At 31.9% G+C, this 12,694-nt stretch overlaps 3 protein-coding genes and 1 long non-coding RNA gene across 9 annotated transcripts; 1 reads left to right on the top strand and 3 right to left on the bottom strand.

Moving 5' to 3' along the window:
* Positions 1-117: 117 nt before the first annotated feature.
* On the top strand, positions 118-5,544 carry Tmep (Transmembrane endosomal protein). Of its 4 annotated transcripts, none has more exons than XM_090157534.1 (9): positions 118-270; positions 1,487-1,802; positions 1,861-2,023; positions 2,091-2,181; positions 2,234-2,309; positions 2,377-2,468; positions 2,533-2,947; positions 3,011-3,364; positions 3,917-5,544. In XM_090157534.1, the coding sequence occupies exons 2-8, from the start codon at positions 1,518-1,520 to the stop codon at positions 3,314-3,316; spliced, it is 1,428 nt and encodes a 475-aa protein (XP_090013660.1). In that variant the 5' UTR covers positions 118-270; positions 1,487-1,517; the 3' UTR covers positions 3,317-3,364; positions 3,917-5,544. The 4 variants fall into 4 exon arrangements, with proteins under 4 accessions (XP_090013660.1, XP_090013659.1, XP_090013661.1 ...); XM_090157533.1 differs by having other exon boundaries at positions 3,430-5,544; XM_090157535.1 differs by having other exon boundaries at positions 120-270; positions 1,575-1,802; positions 3,011-5,544.
* Positions 5,501-8,721, bottom strand: Rint1 (RAD50 interactor 1). Its single transcript, XM_090157531.1, has 14 exons — positions 8,502-8,721; positions 8,185-8,420; positions 7,955-8,128; positions 7,763-7,891; positions 7,562-7,703; positions 7,381-7,494; positions 7,095-7,317; positions 6,897-7,034; positions 6,637-6,836; positions 6,507-6,564; positions 6,289-6,445; positions 6,050-6,221; positions 5,876-5,994; positions 5,501-5,813 (listed from the first exon to the last, which is right to left on the bottom strand). The coding sequence occupies exons 1-14, from the start codon at positions 8,679-8,681 to the stop codon at positions 5,636-5,638; spliced, it is 2,220 nt and encodes a 739-aa protein (XP_090013657.1). The 5' UTR covers positions 8,682-8,721; the 3' UTR covers positions 5,501-5,635.
* A 919-nt stretch (positions 8,722-9,640) lies between these two features.
* On the bottom strand, positions 9,641-10,420 carry LOC149932527 (uncharacterized). Of its 3 annotated transcripts, none has more exons than XR_016473079.1 (4): positions 10,270-10,420; positions 10,034-10,155; positions 9,889-9,951; positions 9,641-9,671 (listed from the first exon to the last, which is right to left on the bottom strand). It is a non-coding gene; the product is annotated as an uncharacterized LOC149932527 (long non-coding RNA). The 3 variants fall into 3 exon arrangements; XR_016473078.1 differs by lacking the exon at positions 9,641-9,671 and adding an exon at positions 9,745-9,821; XR_016473077.1 differs by lacking the exon at positions 9,641-9,671 and having other exon boundaries at positions 9,778-9,951; positions 10,270-10,415.
* Positions 10,421-11,038: 618 nt separating this feature from the next.
* LOC149932526 (winged helix repair factor 1-like) lies at positions 11,039-12,454 on the bottom strand. The gene is made up of 6 exons (XM_090156115.1): positions 12,124-12,454; positions 11,901-12,061; positions 11,709-11,838; positions 11,545-11,641; positions 11,235-11,480; positions 11,039-11,175 (listed from the first exon to the last, which is right to left on the bottom strand). Exons 1-6 carry the CDS (start codon positions 12,188-12,190, stop codon positions 11,124-11,126), a joined length of 753 nt encoding a protein of 250 aa, XP_090012241.1. The 5' UTR covers positions 12,191-12,454; the 3' UTR covers positions 11,039-11,123.
* Positions 12,455-12,694: the final 240 nt, after the last annotated feature.

Here is a 12,694-nt window from a genome sequence, read left to right as displayed (position 1 = left end):
ACTTTTAAATTTATTTTGAAACTAAATGCGATATTAGTCGTTATTAAAATATTTATAAATAGATGTCACAACCAGAGTGTCACAACCTTCGGTGGGCGACGCACGCGAAAAGGACAAGTGAACTGATGACGCAAAATATTATCTGATGGGAAATCATGAATAGTTCGGTTGCTTGTGCTAAAAAGCTATTTAATAGAAAGTTTTTATCTCCTTTAGGCTGTGTATGGCTCGTAAACGCTTTAAATATAACCGTTTATAAGCATATTTAAGGTAATTATGAACTTTAATTAATACAATTAATAAATATGAGCAATAAGGACATTTTTACATTACCCAATATTGGCGTTGTAAGCCTCGGTTTGTTTTAGGATTTTGTTGACTTATTTACTTAAGCCTTGGTCATTATTAAGTTAATACTTAATAATTGCATGATTGCAAGATTTTACTTTTAAACCTTTTTTTGATACTCGTAGAGAGCTTTTTGGCTTGTTCATTTCAAATCAGTTGTCTATTAACTTAACTTAAACTAAAATCTTTTTTAGGAAATATACGGTTGTAATTTTGGCTCTTTCTTCAAATCAAGACCTTTACAATTTATTACTGTTCTTAATTTTGGTCATACTGGTTTTTAAATTGAAATTTTTACGTAAAATTCATAAAATAGCGTGAAAGGCCCTTGATAGATATGCCATTTTTTATACTGAAATAACTTTTACTTCTATATTGCTATTTTACTAAATTTTTTAACCATATGGTTTGTAACTTATAAGCTTATAAAATTAAGTTGGCAATTAGTTACCTATTTTGAAAGTAAATGTACATTAATTTGAAAATCAAAACAAGCACTGTCTTTGTAATCTAATATAAATTGATTTAAGTGATTTAACCATGTCCCTTAGAGTTGTAAAGGTAAATTATAATACAAAGCTTATATGAAGCAAAGAAGAAATTTTGATTTGAGTGTCACATTTTCTGGCTACACATGAGGATGGGACATAGTATTTTATTGGAGTATAACCAACATTGATCAAAAATCATATTTCAACAGCTATATCAGAGTAACAACATTGATGTGGGGTAGTGGGTTTAGTAAATAATAACAGTGATAAATTCTTCTACATTATATTGGTATGCTCTTTTAGTATAAAGAACCTTTACTAATATATAAAGCATAAAATAGAGTTGTTTTATAGTTAATTTCAATGCATGCGGCGTTATTTTTTTTAATGCAAACCTAATTAAAATTTTTTATCAAAAACTCATTCAGGGTGTAAAGGTGACATTATCTTTATTTATTCAACTATTATTTTGGGGTGGCTGTCCTTGTCTGTTAACATGCTAAGCCTTTCAATGATAAGTTTATAGGTTTTTCCTTAGTAAATGATATCACTCTTTTATTCTCTGGCTAAAACATTTCACCAGCATTTCTCAGTAGGAATTTTTTTTTATTGATTGTGCTAATCAAAGTGTGTTCTTCCAAGTCAAGGTCTTTTCTTGTTAGTGATAAGATATTGCTGATGAAATATTTGTTCTACACGCACGTGTCTAATAGTAGAAGTTTTAATATGACACAGATGGTCAATGGCAGTGATGAAGGGGCAACTAATATAACAGCCTCATTATTGGTCTCAACGGAAATATTGACAAATAGTTTTGATATAAATAACTCTGTGATCTTTGACGACAACAACACAATGTCTCCTAACATCACGGTTATTCCGCCAATCTTCTTGCAAACAACTGCGGCCCAAGCCATTTCGGGAGCATTTGTTTGGGCAGCTCTGGTTATAACTTGCCATCAGGTAACTTATACTAAGTGACTAGCTATTTTTATCACCTTATCATTCTTTAATTCCTTAGATCTATCAACATCTCCGATTTTATACATGCCCATCTGAGCAACGCTGGATCGTGCGAATTCTATTTATCGTTCCTATTTATGCTTTTGATTCGTGGTTGAGTCTTCTGTTCTTTCACAACAATTATTACGTCTACTTTGACAGCGTTCGGGATTGGTATGAGGGTAAGTTTTAATTGACTGGATAAGTTATGAAATTTTCATATTCCAAAATTTCATTTTAAATTTATAGCTTTTGTCATATACAACTTCTTGAGTCTGTGCTATGAGTATCTAGGAGGTGAAAGTAATATAATGACTGAAATCAGAGGGAAGCCTGTCAAGTAAGATATATTTATTTCTATTTAAATTATAAGTACTAAATATTTTTTTTAGGTCTAGTTTTTGGTATGGTACCTGCTGTTTGTCTGGGAAGAATTATACAATTGGATTTTTAAGATTTTGCAAACAGGTGAAACAGTGCTGAAAGTTTAAAATACCTCGCAGTTTCCTCATTTGGTTTTAATGAACAATTCTAGGCCACTCTTCAATTTTGCGCTGTAAAGCCTCTGATGTCAGTAGTCACTTTAATTCTCCAGTTATTTGGCAAATATAGTGATGGAGATTGGCGGTAATATTTTAATTTATGCGTATTCATAACAATTCAATGTTCAACAAAATGTTTTCTTAAATAGACCGGATAGTGGCTATCTCTACATTGTCATAATTTACAACATTAGCGTTTCTTTTGCCCTGTACGGCCTACTACTGTTCTACTTTGCAACAAAAGATTTATTGTCTCCCTACGAACCAGTCTGGAAATTTTTCACTGTCAAATCTGTCATTTTCCTTTCCTTTTGGCAAGGAGTGATATTGGCAGTTCTGGAAAAGGCTGGTTTCATTTCCCCCCTCTATTCTACCGAAGGCGATCCCACAACAAATGCTGGAACTGTATCTGCTGGTTATCAGAACTTCCTTATTTGTATCGAGATGTTTTTTGCATCACTGGCTCTGCGTTACGCTTTCCCCTATCATATTTATACTCACGGTTGCGCCTCAGACTCTCAAGGTCGCTCTGTCACCATGCAAAGTATATCCAGCAGTCTTAAGGTGAGTTGAGAAGTTTCTACCCACCACCTTACAAGGTTTATTTACCATGTTATCCTATATTAGGAAACGATGAACCCAAAGGACATCATGAATGATGCGATTCACAACTTTCACCCCCAATATCAGCAGTACACTCAGTATACGGCCCCACCACCGAACGGAGTGCAAAGAGGGGGTCCGTACGGAGCCAGTCTAAGCACAGCTGTGGGAGAAGATGACCCCCAAGCTGCCGAGAATAGAAATGGGACTGTACAATCATCACACGGACGTAAAAGGGGACAACCCACGCAAGGAAGGCAAGTTAATTCTGTCACTCAAGGATATACGGAGAAAACTACTCTACTTAGTTCCGACGATGAATTCCAGTAAAAAATTTGCTTCTCCAAAACTGTATTCTGGTGAGGTGTGTTATAGCAGGTAAAAAACAGAATGAAAGGGGTAAAATTACTGTTTATAAATAAGCCAAAATCTTTTTTCTTCAGATCAAAGATTTAAATATATTGATATTGGCATGGAAGATGAGAGCCCTGGTGTTTAAATATATAAATATATATATATTAAAATCATCCTCCCCTTCCTCAATTTTGAGTGACAGGGCCTAATTTTAAATTAAACATAGAAAAATGTACTTTAATTTTTTAGTCTTCAGAATCTCTTAATTACTATTAGCTGCGAGCTGTTGGTTTTTAGGCAAATTATTGAAATATTTTGCGTTCATAACTCAGGATTTAAAATTTGTCACGCATTAAATATGGTAACCAAAAACACCCCATTATAAGTTGTTCATAAAGACCAAATTTTTAATCATTTTAATCCAGGATTTGTTAACTTAGTTTTTGATTAGGGTCAATTTCTAAGTGATAAAATGAGGCATAATTGATCATAAAGGGCGTTTGTGTTTGTGGGTTGATAAGAAAATTTGGCCTGTTGGTTAACGGGCTGTATTTTAAATAAGTTGCCTTTGTGTAGAGTGAAATGGGCAATCATAAAAACAGTGGTATGTCGCTACTTTAAAGATACATTCTACTGTCTGAGCAAATTTAGAAATACAAATTTATTTTGAAAAACTTGGACCATTTCAAAAAAATTGGACCAATATGTTGTCGGAAGAATATTTAAATAATGTAAAATGTAAATATTCCAAAAAGCTTCTCCCATGAAATTTAAAGTGCTGGAAAAGTATATGACGCTTAGATTTTGTTTGTACCTTTAAAAATATTTATAATTTAAAAAATGATTTTAACGTAAAATTACCCCAAAAATCCTCCCTTTTTGTACTAAATTTATTTTAATTTTGTTACTTTTTTATCGCTAATTTTAGAAATATACCAGTGTTTATATATTGTTCTAAAATTTACAAGTACTCGAATAGATTTAATATAAGAATTTTAGACTTTTCGTACGTGGTTCCTATAAAATTATTAATTGAAACATGGGTTATCTAATTTTAAAAATGAATTCTAATCCTGCCAGCTTAACTACCCATTATTCTTTCATTGTAAACAGAATTCTGAGCTTGTTGCCTTGAAATTAAATTAGTCTTTTGAGAATATGTACGCATCTTCAGAATCAGTTTTTGTTTTGGTTTTTTATTTACACAGGTGTAACTTATTATTGAGCTTTTTATTGCCCAATGTTTTACAGATGCGTAGAGTTATAATCAATCATATCTATGTATGTGATATTTTCGAAATGATTAATGCCCGCTATTTGCCTAAGCAATTGATGAAATACAATTTTCATTTTAAGGTCTTCCGAGGGTAGCGCTTATAATAATTAACTTGTGGTTTTGTGAAATGGACATAGAAAGCTGGCAGTTTTTGGATTACAGACTGTTTTATAAAAGTTTTTACTCATGGGACTTGTTACAAAGCAAATCGCTAGTTGTAGACTATTTTTTTGCATTGATGAAAATTACCCAGTTGAACTTATCATTGAGTGAGTCAGTTTGGTAATTTTTCTTCAATCAAAAGAAATTGATTGGTTTTCCTCTGAATTTCTGGTTATACTGGATGGAATTTGTTTTTACCACAAGAGGTTTTAAATTTATTTGTTAAGAAAGGCCTGTTAACATTGTCTCAGTCACTGATAGTATTTAAATATTTAAAAGTTACGATATAAAATTATAGATGTTTAGAGGTTTGTTCTTAATAACAGTCCAGAGTTATAGTAAACCTATGTTGTATTAGTTTAAAAATATCAGTTCTCTTTTTCCCCAAAAACGGATAAATTGTGTATATAGTGATATTATAATTGTGAAAATGATCTTAAATTACCTTCTTAAAAATGTACTTTGTAATTGTACTGTAAGCCCTACTTAAAATATATTAGAAAATAAATACACCCAGGAAATTTGTAATTGTTAAGACAACTTTGTAAATCACAACAATGGCTTGGAAGTTTGTCTTGATATAATTATCCCCAAGTGAACCACAGCTTGTACAGTTGTATAGGAAAACAAAATACGCAAAAATTATTCATTATATGAACAATTGAGTGAAACACAAATTTGGCGTTGAATGAATAATATGCCGCAAATAAGTGTACCTCAATTTTTAATTTTTTCCAAAAGTATTAAATATGCTTTTATTTCTGTGCTTAGTAGCGTAATTTTTGTAAAATAACAGATCAAACATTTTGTTAGGTATATATTAGCCTCTAAATTTACATCTCATTACCTATATTATTTTAGACCATATCAGACCTCTGTTTTAGAACTTGCACCACTTGAGCTGGAGATAGCCTATATATACTCTGTTCTTCTAAAGCGTCTAGACTATTTTGACGTACACCTTGCTCAAGAACTTCTTTTAATAAAATAGCAGAGCCCCTTGGTAACGTCAACACGCCGCAAGCTTCTTTGACTCTATATGAAAACCGCACACTTGGTAAATATATTTTCATTGAATAATAATGGTATTTTTTTACTCTTTGAAATAGCCATCTGGTCTAGTCATATACGCTCCAAAGATTGGAATTACGCTTCTATTAATATCTTGTTCTAGTTGAGCAGCACCACCTTCGCTGAAAATATTCTCCAAGATAACCTAAAAAAAATCTAGAATGAATACTGATCTTTGTTGGGTGCAGCTTTTTTATCACCTCTTTGTAAATATATTGACTCAATTCTTTAGCAATTTGATGCAAAACTATGATAAATAAGGGCTTTGAAAGAATTTCTTGAGAGCTTTGCAAGCTATCTTTTAGAACTTTAAGCATTGGATAAGCGCTTGATGATAAATCTTCAATTTCACTTGCCAAGATTGAGAACCACCTTTCAAAGGAAAATCATGGGTGAATTTTTTTTGAAGAAACTGTCTAAAATTGTACCAGATATTTACTTCTCTTTTCGGTAAGGTTTGCTCTTGGCTTGAATTTCATAAAGGATCCAAGAATTAAATTTCTTTAAAAGATCTTGCTCCATATGTTCAAAAAGTTGCAAAACTGGCAAAAAAACGCTTTCTGACAAGGCATTTTCACCATTTATGTTTTCTATAACTGTTCAGATATGTTTTTTATGAGAAAAATAATGTTAATAAAATAATGAATATTTCGTTACCCTGAGAATTATCTTTAAAGGAAATATTTTGTTTGGCATAATACAGTTGCAAATAAAACTATGAAAATGGTAAAAATTTTGATGTAGCTTATGTTCAACAATATTTTACTTTTTTAAGCTTAATACGTACAGGCATGTTACTCCATTCCTTGAGAACAACAATAAGATAATGAACCGAATTGGCAATGCTGCCAAAATGAGATTTAAAGGGATCTTCTGATTCAGCATGTCGTAGCTGTTGCAACCGCACCCGAAAATCATCCATAAGTTTTAGTTGAAGGCTTAAAAATTCGAGTTGATGCTTTGTTTCTGGCAAATGACGATACCTATCTGTAAAAGCATTGACGTTAATTTCTGAAAGCAAAGGACTTTGACATAATTCCAACAAACCAGTCATAAGCAGTAGCATAGTCATGAACGCTTCTGTAAATTCAGGCACTTTAAAATCATCCAGGTCTTCACTAACACTGTACCGACATTTCCAAGCATTTTCAGATGTAAAGATCTGATCCATGCGTTCTTCCGCGTCTAGCCCAAACAATCAAATATTATAATAAGTATTACTAGACTATTGAGTTACCAATTTACATTTAAGTTCCAAATGTAGCCATTTAGTAAAACTAACATCGCTAGTTAGTATAAAAATTGGACTAGGTTTGTTATAAGCGTAACCTTGATTTTGTAATTCTTTCTCAAAAAGAAGTATTTCATCTATAGTATGAGTCATTAGCTGATCATCATACAAAATTTGCGGCATATCCGATTTTAGTTTCCAACATGCCAAATGAACTAATCCCCTTATCAACTCCAACTATAACAATAAAAATGCAAAAATATAACTAATCAAAAACTTTTACAACATTATGCAAATTACTTTTGCATAGACGTTTTCTACTTTAGCTTTGTCTAACAGTGGCTGGACTCTCTTCTCCATAAAATTTAAGTTATCTTTTATCCAAGTTAGTATTTGAGTAAAATACCACTCAGGCTGCAAAAGTAAAGAAGAAAAACTTGCATTTTTGAATTTCTTCTTTGAAAATTTTAAAATAATATACTTTATCTAATCTACTAGTCTTTTTGCTTTTAACGAAGTGAAAAACAAATCGCTTTTGGAAATGTCGAATCATTAGCCTTATAGGTAATAACTGGTCACTTAATTCTTCAGATTCTTTCTCAGGATTTGAACATAAATCTTTTCTACAAAACATTGAAAATTTTAAAATGTTTTACAAGAGCTAACAGTTTTCCTTACATACGGTAATTGGATTTGTAACAGCAGGCCAAATAACATTTCAAACTTTGCAACAGATTCATTGGAAGGATTTGTTATGGCATTAGTCGCAACATTTGGCCAGTTTAAATTTTGAAGAGCCTTATAAAATTCACTTGAAAAATAAAAAAACTTGGATAAATTACAGAGGATATTCTCGAGTTTCTTAAATTTTCACCTTCCAATATGCTCTTGAAGCAAATTATGCCAGTATAAGACAGAATGCTTAAAATAACTATGAAGGTTACGACATTTGGTGCCTCTTGATCTCTCCCATAGGTCAACTAGTTCTTCAAACCCAAAAACTGCAGATTGCCTTTTTCCTTGCTGTATATCATCCGCTAATTCGGCACTGAAAACGAAGTTTGTAATTAACTGTAAAATATCCGCAATTTATGAATTTTTCACCTTATATTTTCAAAGTGGGATAGCCAATCTAAGTAACTCTGGAATTTTTCTAATTGAGAAACTTGGTTCAGTTTTTCTTTATATACTGAAGATATTTTATTTGCTTTTTCTAAGAGCAATTTCAAGTCTATTGATAATTTATCGAATTTTTCTGATAGTTCTGCTGTAGAATAAACTGCGGTTTCACATTCTTCAATTATATTTGAAGCACCTTCCACTTTCTCATCATTGCACAACTATAAAAATTAAATTTTTATTGACAACAGATCCCAGATTACTCCTTTCTCTCTTTTTTTTCTCAAACGCAAGGCCCTGACCTTTTTCTCCAAATCGGCTCTCTTTTCACACAAAGAAAAATATAATTCATTGGCTTTTTTAAAATTGAGTAAACTGTTACCAAACTTAGAATTTAGAGTTTCAATCACATACTCAATAACCGCGGAATTAACTTTTTCCTTTTCTTCTGTCACATTCGCGTCCGTCATGGCAGTCGCCATGTTATTTTTTTATTAAAGATTAGTTCAGAGAGTGTAATCTCATGGAGGAAGGATAAGGAGAGACGACTCTGCCTTTTAGCTATGTACTGCCGTGATTTGCACAAAGGCATTAACGACCAAAACGTCATTTTAAGAAAAACTCAGTTTTGTTGCTTTTTTTTATCAATGAAAAACTTTCCCTCAGAATTTTCTGGAAAATATCTTATCTAGTAGTATTTTTTCTGCTCTTTTTAAATTTATAGTTCCTGATTGAAACTAGCGGTTCCTTTATCCCGCTTTTTAAGTTAAATTCCGATGTGCATGGTATTTTTTGAGTTTTAAATGTTCACAAAGGCAATAATGCTTTTGCGCAAATTATTTAAAGGTAATCTCATATTACTTAAATTATTCGCACAAAAGCATTTAATGCTGATTGGATAAACCCATAAAATGCTTTTGTGCTAAGTAAAGGATGGCGCTTAATGCCTATTTGCGAAGTAGTTCCGTGAAAGTACCGAAATAATGCTTTTGTGACAAGCGTATATCTTAAAACCTAAGAGGGCTAGAAACAAACTAATTTCAGATTCAGAATCAGCACCACCAACTTACCCAGATAAAACTAAAACATTAAAATGTCAAAAATGGTCGTTAATGCCTTTGTGCAAATCACGGCAGTGTAAAGGAGATGCTAACGCCACCTGGCCGTCATACGTTACAAAAGTGATTTATCACATAGCAAAGCGCGGGAAATTTAAACTTATTTAATATAAGAATGCAGAGATGGTTTTAAAAATTAGTTAATTTTATTGAATATATATGAAAATGATTTATACATGCTTAAGTTTCATAATTTTTTTGGCTCCGGAGTCTTTTTTGGTTTTTGGAGAGCAATTTTGTTTAGCTTTCAGTTTTTTTTATCTTGAATTAATTTAGTATTGATAGGGGTTATTTTGAATAAATTTCTTGGATTAAATCTAGGTCTGGCCACTGGCGTTAAATTAATGACTGAACCTGGTATAATTAATTACATTATTGACTAAAACTAATATTAAATACTTTTCAAATATCCTGTATAATATTTTTCCACTATCTAAAGAAAGTCGTCGTCTTTCGCTAATTTTAGGTTTTCTGTATTCACTGGGGTTAGGTATACTGTATTATCTGTTGAATGTGTTTTTCATTAATGATTATTATGTGATAATATTTAAAGAATTTAATATTTTGTTACCACTAGATCGCATTTCTATAGTTTTATTTTCATAAGCCTTATCTTGTGGACTATTTGTGGAATCTGTGCAAAAGAAATTAAGAACACCAACTAGGCCTATATGTTAGTCTATAATGTATTTCTAATTAAGCATTATAGCACATACCACCTGCCAGTTTGATGGGTGGGCTTGTAGAGGTATGATTTTTGGCCAGTGAAATTAAATTAGCCTCCGCTTCTTCATTTACATCAAATCTTTTGGGAATGACATTCCACAATAATCTAGGTCTGGAAGAATAATATATATGCTGTAGGATATTCTTCGGATAAGTTGTTGACTGTACTTAACTACCTAAAGAAATTTATTTCGGGTACATAGCATTAATCAAATAATTTTATTACCTAGGCGTTAATGTGAGGTACTGGTTCTTCTGGAAATGGGCGCTACAAACTTAGAATTTTTTCTTAAACATATTTATTCCAGATTTTCCAACCAATCTTTACATCTACAACCAAGGCTTAAGTTAAGAAATGAAAATAAATATGGTTCTAACATATTTTTACTCACCTTTTTTCATCTTTCGGGAAGTTGAAAAAAATATATACCTTTCGCGATTGTTCTCTGAGAATTAGGACAATTTAAAAAGCAACAACTTGAACCACCGGAATAACTTCGATTTGATTTTTGACTATTATCGGCCATTACGAGAAATGTAGCCGGGCCCGCGCGCCACGATATTTATTTTAGTAACGTATGACAGCCAGAGGCGCTACAGTCAGCAGGCAACCAGGCACTTTACATATAAACGGCTGAGTCGTCTCTCCTTATCCTTCCTCCATGGTAATCTGATTAGTTGGTAGTACCACAGCCAACTTTGATCACGCGCTGTTCAAAGTTGACCGTGGTAATACTGTTCAACCCCAAGTCATTATTCTTTACGTCATATCATAAGTCTATAATATTAAACACTTATGGTGGTATGATACTTCATATTCTTTATATGCAAAGGTTTCCTGAGAATTTTTCGAGGAACTCTATATATAGAAGATTTATGCTCATTTAATATGTCACTATGAAGAGAATAGCTCTCAGCAAAGTATTTCCCAATGAGACAAACTTACAGAGTTTTATACATTTACGGTTCAACAAAATTAAATTTTCAACACAATTTGCAAAGTTTTTTTTATTTAACAGGATAAAAAGTTATAAATTGAGAATAAATATTCAATAAATAAATGTGTTAAATAAAGTAATTTTACCATTCAGATTCCCTTAATCTGATTAGTTTACTGGATGAGGTATTTATTCTACGTAAGAAAAATAAATATGTAACTTTTATACCAAAACCAAAGAGTTGTAATCTTACATAGAAACTAAATCCGCTCCAACAATATCATAAATTTGGTATTTAATGCCAAGTAGAGCAGTTTTGGGTAATTTTCTATTCTCCAATTCACTTAGTAAAAGCTCTTTATATTTGGTTCTCTTTAAGGCATTAATAAGTGCTATTCTCCCTTTTCTGAAAGTTTTAACGAATTCCCCTGCTCTTGGTATGGAAAGCCAAAAGTTACCCACATCTCTCACAGTTAGAACACCAATGTTAATTAATTCCCTGTAAAAATAAGACACTATCAGATATCTTCACACCAACAAACATGAGAAACAGTTATTTGTACGATATTTCTTTTTCCAAAAACTTGTACTTGGTTTGGAGCATGACTCTATCATAACTCAAGTCGGGACTTTGAGATACTAAATTTTGTAAAAACTTGCCTATGAAATAAGAAAAAAAATGTAGATAATGCCCTTCTAAAAGAAAACTATAAAATCTTAAAATGACCTGTTATAAGGCTATTTGGATTAACTTTTTTAACATGATTTTCGTAATCTTTGTAAAAGACAATAGCCATTTCATCTTCTTCTGATCCAAATTTAAAGAGTCTTATTACACCTTTACAACAGAGATCATTCTAAATATGTAATTAACATGAATTTAAAGCACTAGCGGAAAATAAAACTAATTTTTATCTACCAATTCTTTATCAACTTCTGTTCTATTACTCGTTATGGAATATATTTGATGCTTCATTATAATTGGAGGAAGTCTGCTTTGAAATTTTTCAATCGGGAATATCGATTTTAAAAAATCTAAAGCCTCTTCTGTACTTTTACCATCTTCCAGACAGTTTGAACCTTTGGAAAAAACTAGTTTTAATAAGATTTTAAGAATGAATTTTATTTGTAATCAATCTTACTGATCTTTTCTTTCTTAATTTTTTTCCCATAAACATTGGGTAAAACACCAGATCTTTTCCTGTCCATCAGGTTTCATAGGTTTAAAATGGGCCTGACCAAAAAATAGTAGTCACGCCAAAAATACCTAGGCCAGTTTAAAAAACCCTCTTCGAAAAAGAAGCCAAAATGAAGTTGCCCGTGTCAAAGTTCAAAACAAGATTCAAGTTCAAGTTCATTAGGGTTGCCAGAATCAGCCATAGATATAAGAAATGTATATAAAGGTCTAGATAAATTTCGGGGCGTCTAAGCCTAACATAAAATACGGAATTGACACCTAGCAGACACCGAGGAAGGGACGTGACCAAGAGCGCGAGCTCTCTTAGCATTTTAGTACTAAGTGCTTATCAATCATAATAATATATTTCTGATAGACTGGCATTGCATACAAAATTGTCCTTGGAAAAGGATTATAGTGGTAAGTTTTCTTCGAATTGCTTCTTTTGACTATATCATTGTGTATCTGCTGATTTTTCTCAACACTATTATTAAATAAAAATCCAAAAACGTTGAAATGGTTCATGTGAAAAATTC

Source organism: Leiobunum rupestre, chromosome 8, assembly GCF_980474605.1.
Source record: "Leiobunum rupestre chromosome 8, qqLeiRupe1.1.hap1, whole genome shotgun sequence".
Classification (NCBI taxonomy): Eukaryota; Metazoa; Arthropoda; class Arachnida; order Opiliones; family Sclerosomatidae; genus Leiobunum; species Leiobunum rupestre.
Note: the sequence above shows the minus strand (reverse complement) of the source record. Positions and strands in the feature narration are given on the sequence as shown.